We start from the raw sequence: 7,455 nt of genomic DNA on the forward strand, positions 1-7,455 counted from the left end.
GAACTTAAGAAAGACCTTAGATATTTACATTTTGTGAAACTTTAGTACACTTGAGGAAAGGGGGAAAGAAGCCGAATCAGCCAGAAACCATAAAGTATGCATTAAAATTTTAGGCTAAATAATATTCTCAGTATAAGTAATAGTGTACAATTCATGAGAAAACTGAGGTATCAATTCAGCTGTATTATAAGAAATACTAATGTAGAAACACATGTTTAAAATTGTTTGATATCGTATACTTTCAAACTTGTCAATGTTTATCTGAGTCTGCATGCATAATCTCATTTGGGAAAGATACCAAAAATCTGTACGTGAGGCCCTTTGTGAGTGTGAGTCCAATACACAGAGCTTTCTTGTAGCTCCCCTCCGCCCTGCCTCTCCCTCACTAGTAGGACCTGAAGCTCGATCAGCTACGCTCTTCTTCCCCCTCTCCAACTGATCTTCCTCTCTCCCAACAGACTGATCTCTAAATTTTAACTCTCTCCCCGCCCCACTTAAAAGTCAGTAAAGTGTAGTATCCTTACAATGGCACCTACACCTTCTGTGGCCAGCCTAGGATAGCTTCGCCAGCTCATCTTTAGTCTCTTCCTCGTCCCAAACTTTAAGTTGTGTGGCTACAAACTGCCTGATTTTTCTGGAAAAAAACAAACAAACAAACAATGCTTTTCCTTCCTGCTGTGCAATTGCTCACGATGTTATCTCTGGTACACCATTTCTGCACCTGACCTCTGAGGAGTCTGCTCAGGCAAAGTTATTCACCCAAGGCAGCCTCTCTGGAAAGCCCAGGGAAATCATACCCCTCCTCCAGGACACAAGTCCTCCACACTACAATGTGCAGAAGGCATATTCTTGGCCATTACACACTAGTGGCCTGCTGATGGCACTGCTGATCTTCGAGGGAAGAAACTATGTATTACTTATTTTTGTGACCATATAGCCTGATGATTACCTAGCTCAGGGTTGAAGCAGTAAGTTATTTATCAAATTGAACAAAATTGAGTAAACCTAGAGACACTTATATATCTAACTTCCACCAGATGGCACTATTTCATTTTAAATGGAGCCCACAAAATACAGGAAGTGCAAGGAAAGCGTTCAGTGCGTTGTGGATACACACATGCAGAGTATGTTTCTGTACAGAGTGGAATTCTCACTGCTCCCCATTTATACTAATGCAAGATACAGACATTCAATTTGGGTATTTCCTTTTGGATCTTTACAAAAGCAGAGTAGAAAAATATTACATTACTGGTCTGTTATCACAGTCAATATTTGTAAATAGAAGGGACCTGGTGACTTTTTCATTTACAGTATCATCACGAAAAGGTTTTCAGGAGTAGAGATGACAGTGAATTTCCCCTGTTCAGATGATTCAAATGGTTCAAACTGGAAAGACAGGACAGAAAGACTGAGGTACTTACATGCACAGAGCCTCTGGCTGTGTACAAACGTAACCCTCTAAGATTCATAGTTTCATGTGTAAAAACTGGATAATACTGATTATCTTTAAATTCTGATAGAAAGGCTACATATTATGTGATCTATAATATATTTAAAGTACCAGGCATAGTGAAGAAACTGAGAACGTCATCACGATGATAAGAGGAAGTTAGATGAATCAGAAAACACAAATTTCATCTGCCCTTAATGTTTGTTAAAAGATAAACTGAAGCATATTAAAAATCTGAAGAGGTGACATGAGCAAGAATAAATTGGAATCAGGAAGCACCAAACCAGAAAATATTAGGAGCACTGTGCCAGGAGGAACCAGGGGAAAGACTTCAACAAAGAAACGAGGGCAGTAAATTATGGAAATTATTTGGCTGTTTGTGACTGGTAGTCCTTAGTGTTTTGATTTCATAACCTGGAGGCATGTATAGGCACAGATTTTCGTTTGTTTATAGGACAGACTGCCAAAACAGGAGAGCCACATCAAGCCTCCTCATTTAATTCATTTAACAAGTTCATAGAATTAAATTTCAGCAGACTGCCTGGACTGGAATCTCTTTTCTGATGTATGATAAATCACCCAAGCTTCATTTTTCTCAGCTATAAAGTGGTGGACATTGTAATAATCCCTGCCTCATTTGATTGTTAGGTGGATCTGACTTGCAAATGAGCTTATTAGTTTGTTGGTCATAGTGGAACAAGAGTGGCAAAGTCTATATGTGGTAAATCATTCATTCAAAGCGATAGCTGTTAGTCCCAAAACATAGCTCAAACCTCACATTTCAGTTTAAAATGTTGATCCCACTAATGATTCCAGGTTCAAAAATTTATATTTAGATCTTTCAATGGGGTTTAAAACTTGATCTTAATGCATATTTTGTGACCACTCTCATCTGTAGTAAGAAGGTGTTCTTTCTGTTCAAAGAAGCAAAACCCTTTTACCTGATCTGTGTATTTTGATGGCAAATGCAACCTGAATTCTCATGCTGCTGCTTCCCCCATTTGGACAAAAAGTGTTTGATAACAGTGTCATTGTTAGTAATAATATTTTATTTGGGAGTTCTGTCCTTCTTAAATAGAGATTACTTAATATTGTGCAGGTATAGGAGAAACAGAGAAAAATTGGTATCTTTAAAATAAAAGCATAATCACCTAGAAAATTGTCCTGTTTTAGCATTACTTACTAGTCACCAGTAAGCGTTTGGGTGTTGGCTGGTCTAAGCAAACAGACTGCCCACCACTTCCATGGCTGGAGCACAGAAGCACGGGGAAGTGAATACCTGGGCAGTGAGTATCTCCTCTCTCAGCCAGGAGTTAATTCCTAAAATGCCACAGTAGAAGATTCATCCTTTTGACTTAAAACCTGTGACTGCTGGTAAACAAGTATAAGGACAGGTGACTCTAGAAGTCTTATCAGTTATTTGCAGTAAAAAGGAGTGATGTTATTGGATTTCTCCTCCTTATGCAGGTTTGAAGGGTGAAGGTGGAGTCAGTTCAGGCCCGAAGGGTGAAGGTGAGCAAGCTTGAAGTCTCTGAAACCTGGAGGGGGAGGGTCAGGCTGTTTGGAATACAGCAATTCCATGGTTTTCAATCCTGCCACGCATGTTTTGATGTTCATATTTTGAAGATATTTACTCACAGTTTGTAGGTAAAATGAAGCTCAGAGTGGCCATGTAACATCAAACAGAAGAGCCTGAAAATGTGTCTCCAAATCACACACATCCAAAGGTCGGACTAGGAGACCAGGACAAGGCTGACTCATCAACGCCACAGTTCCATGCTGGGTGCTCTCCCTTGTTCATTCATGTTGCCACGCTGCAGCCAGGTTACCAACGGTTCAAAGGAACCCCTTCGGGAATGGCAACCCCAACCGTACAGCTCTTATTGGTACATCTAGATCCCCCTTCCTTGTCCTCCCACCCGTCAATAAGTTTAATGTGGAAGAAACTTGAAGACTGCGTTTTAAATTCTAAACTAGCTTGCAGCAGATATGAGCATTTACAAAAAATATGATACTCTACCCTCCAACTTACAGCAATTATAATTATGAGAGGTGGTGTACGGAAATCCAAAGTGATAGTCTGCTGTCCCCCCTCCATAAAATTAAATATAGAAGTCAAAACTGACCACTGTTAAGATTCTGTCACCATCACAGCTTGACATTAATAGTATTTTGGAAAAGTGATGGCTCTATCCTGAAGCTGTCAGCATTTCTGTCACTGTCTTAGCTGACAGTCGTAGAGCACATTTCTGCCAGGGGAAGGACACAAGTGAATTCATCAAAATTCTTTGTAAGCAAATAGTGTTTGCTAGTACAATGTGAGGCCAGATCTCATGTATCACCTTTAAATATTAACCACTTTTTTGCAATTCAACAGTGATATGGGACCTGGTCAGTAATTGTGATCCACGGTGTGATTTTCTTGTTTGTCCATAAATGTGGTTTTTCTAATGTGTTTCTTCAGTTGACTAATCAAAGCAATTAAAAAAAACACTTAAGTAAATAATTTACAGGGTGTGGCAATGGTTTCACTTATCTGATCATTGCTTCAATTCATTCAACAAGTAATGTGCTACAAACCTACTCCACATGAGACACTATGAGTTTATGAATATGCGTCAGGCATGTGCCTTGAAGCAAGGGGACCAATAGAAAACTTATATACGAAAAGAAGCCATGCAAAGCAGTGTGCACTAAACAAGCACTGACATACCCTCCCTGTGCCAGGAGTCCCACCAAGCTATGGTAGGAGTCAAATGGCTGTAGGAGCCAGGAGATAATATACTGTGAAGGAATAGAAAACTTCAGGAAACATTAACACTTCAAAAGGGCGGCTGCCATCCAGTCTAAACTAATTGTTATCATGAAAGTGTAAGGTTCAGAACAAGGCACCCCAAGACGTACCTCAGTGGTATGTGTATTATTTTGATAAAAAATCAAATGAGCCCTGACCGGGTGTCTCGGTTGGAGCATCATCCTCTGCACAGGAAGTTTGCAGGTTCAAATCCCCAGTCTGGGCACACACCTAGGTTGCAGGTCCCAGTCCTGGTCAAGGCACGTACAGGAAGCAACTGATCTCTCCCTCTCTCTCTCTCTCTTTCTTTCTTTTTCTCTTTCTTAAAATCAATGGAAGAGGACTTCCGCCAAGATGGAGAAGTAGGTGGAGGGTCCACCTCGCCTCTGTGCACAACCAAATCTAAGAACAACTATTTTTAACAGCAGTCACAACCAAGCCACACGGAAAATCGACAATACGGAGTCCAAAGGACAACTAGATACTCGGCTGGACCGGTACGAGGAGCGAGGCCAGAAGCAGAGCAGGTTAGCAAGAAAAAATCCCCGGGGCGGTGCGCGGGGCGCGCAGGCAACCGAGGGCTGATCGCCAGCGAGCTGGCTGCCGGAGCGCACAGGGAAGAGGCGCGGTGGGTCGGTCGGTCGCGCGCATTTACGTGCGGAGAAACCAGTGAGAAGGGAAACCCACGCGGTGCAGCAGGCTCGCAAAATTAGGATCGGATAAGCAAGCCCGAGGCGTTTGAGTGACTGGATGCGCTGGGCTAGCGGAGAGGAACGCCATCGCTCCCTCTCTGACCCCGCCCCCACACACAGCGTCACAAACCAGCGACCTGGGTCGCCCCGTCCTGGTAAACAACTAAGGCTTCGCTCCGCTCACTAAACAGCACGAATAAACCAAAAATGGCTCTAGAACAACTCAGAGCCCCAGAACCCATAGACCTAAGTGAGGAAGAAATAGCCAGTCTTTCAGATGCACAGTTCAAAACACTGGTTATAAAGATCCTTACAGAACTGGTGGATTTTAGTCACAAATTAGAGAAACATATGGAAGCTAAATTAATTGAAATGAATGCTGATACAAAAGATACCAATAGTGATGGAAAGAAAATTGGGACTCAAATCAAGGGAGAGGACCAGACAGAAGAAAAAGATGATCAAGCAGAAAGGAATGAAGAAATAAGAATTCAGAAAAATGAGGAGAGGCTTGGGAACCTCCAGGACATCTTTAAACATTCCAACATCCGAATTATAGGGGTACCAGAAGGGGGAAAGGCACAACCACCAGTTGAAAAATTATTTGAACAAATAATAAAGGAGAATTTCCCCAAGATGGCAAAGGAAATAGACTTCCGAGAGATCCAGGAAGCTCGGAGAGTCCCGAGGAAGTTGGACCCGGGAAGGAACACACCAAGGCACATCATAATTACATTAGCCAAGATTAAAATGAAGGAGAGAATCCTAGAAGCAGCAAGAGCTAAGGGGACAGTCACCTACAAAGGAGTTCCCATCAGACTGTCAGCTGATTTCTCAAAAGAGACCTTACAGGCAAGAAGGGGCTGGACAGAGGTATTCCAAGTCATGAAAACCAAAGATCTACAACCAAGATTGCTCTACCCAGCAAAACTTTCATTTAGAATGGAAGGACAGATAAAGTGCTTCTCAGATAAGGTCAAATTCAAGGAGTTCATCATCACCAAGCCCTTACTATATAAAATATTAAAGGGACTTACCTAAGAAAAAGAAGATAAAAAAGATGAACAGTGAAAGGACAGCAAACTCACAGTTATTAAGAACCACACCTAAAACAAAAGCAAACTAAGAGGATAGCTAGATCAGGAGCAGAACCATAGAAATGAAGATCACAGGGAGGGTTAGCAACAGGGGAGTGGGAGGAGGGGAAGGGGAGAGAAGGTACAGAAAATAAGTAGTATAGACAGTAGATAGAAAATAGATAGGGGGGAGGGTAAGAATAGTAGGGGAAATACAGAATCTAAAGAATTTGAGACACATGTTCATGAACTAAAGGGGGAAATGGTGGGGGAGGGGTATGCAGGGTGGAGGGGAAGGGAGGGGCGAATAGAGCAAATGTAATGGCATAATCAATAAAAATAAAAATTAAAAAAAAAAATCAATGGAAGAAAAGCATGTCCTCAAAGTGAGGGTTTAAAAAAAATCAGGCTCAAGAGAAAAGCCTGCTGCCCCATCCTCCCTTTACCTATCTAGAAGAATTGAAATTGGGGTCTGGCCCATGATAAGACTAATCACCAGAAATGACAAAGTAATAATTACTGAACAGTTGCTCTCTCTGCAGTTACCTCCTGAAGGCCCAAGGTGCCTTACTTTATCCTTAGCTTAGTGCCACATACACCTCACTTTCCTTCTTGGTATGCGGGGTTCTCACATATAGGTATGTAATTTACTCTGCTCATTTTCTCGTGTTAGTCTGTCTCATATCTATGGATTACTACACAAAGCAAAAGGACTTTGAGGGTAGGTGAAACTCTCTTCCTCCCCAACAGTTGGCACAGGCCAGCAAAGATAAGAAATTTGGCCAAGTCAAGCTCCCAGATCTCTACCTACAAAGTTTGGGGAAAGCAACGTGGTGAGAGTCCTTGTTTTTTCTTTTCTAAATTTAGTTTAGCATGAAAAAACATTTTTGAAAATGGTTCCTAGGGCTTAGCGACCCTTGGTTATTTGGTGTGACTACTCACAAGTTTTGTTAATTCTGTCTTTTTCTCTACTCTCTCTGTGTGGTGCTTCTCCTTTTATCTAGTGGTCCGTCCTGGGAGTTTTGCCTTTTTTGCCAGAAAGAATGTTTTCTCTGGTCCCCACCATATGAAAGGGGCACAAACCAGGGTGCATCTGGTAGCCAGTAGGGAAAATCAGGGTTCCAACCCTTGGTTAAGCCATAAAAGGCTTATTGGTGCTACTTTGCCCAGTCATGCAACTCCCAGGGGAATTTTTCGTAAGGAGGCCCAACCCATGGTGGGCTTTTGTTGCCTCAACTTGCATTGCTTCTTAATATTGGAAAAATCTCATTCCGGTAGTGCCAGCCTGGTGTTGCAAAGCAGCAGGTTTGTGACCGGAGGTGTCTCGCAAACAGGAGCCACACATCCTTACTATTTGTGTAACAAAGGTCTTTGTTTTCTCTGTTTTTTGGTGTGTGCTCTTGTTTAAGCCATAGAAGACAGATTAGTTTGAGTTCCTATGAA

The 7,455-nt window shown here is 42.0% G+C and overlaps 1 protein-coding gene across 1 annotated transcript in view; it reads left to right on the forward strand.

Moving 5' to 3' along the window:
- TYRP1 (tyrosinase related protein 1) overlaps nt 1–3,335 on the forward strand; it is a 30,248-nt gene extending 26,913 nt beyond the window's left edge. Inside the window, exon 8 of the mRNA XM_053656131.1 lies at nt 3,091–3,335. Within this exon, the coding sequence (XP_053512106.1) occupies nt 3,091–3,101 (11 nt within the window). The 3' untranslated portion in view covers nt 3,102–3,335. The remainder of the gene's footprint in view (nt 1–3,090) is intronic.
- Nucleotides 3,336–7,455: the final 4,120 nt, after the last annotated feature.

The sequence above is a fragment of the Artibeus jamaicensis genome, unplaced genomic scaffold (assembly GCF_021234435.1).
Source record: "Artibeus jamaicensis isolate MK-2021 breed Jamaican fruit bat unplaced genomic scaffold, CSHL_Jam_final scaffold_1964, whole genome shotgun sequence".
In the NCBI taxonomy this organism is placed as follows: Eukaryota; Metazoa; Chordata; class Mammalia; order Chiroptera; family Phyllostomidae; genus Artibeus; species Artibeus jamaicensis.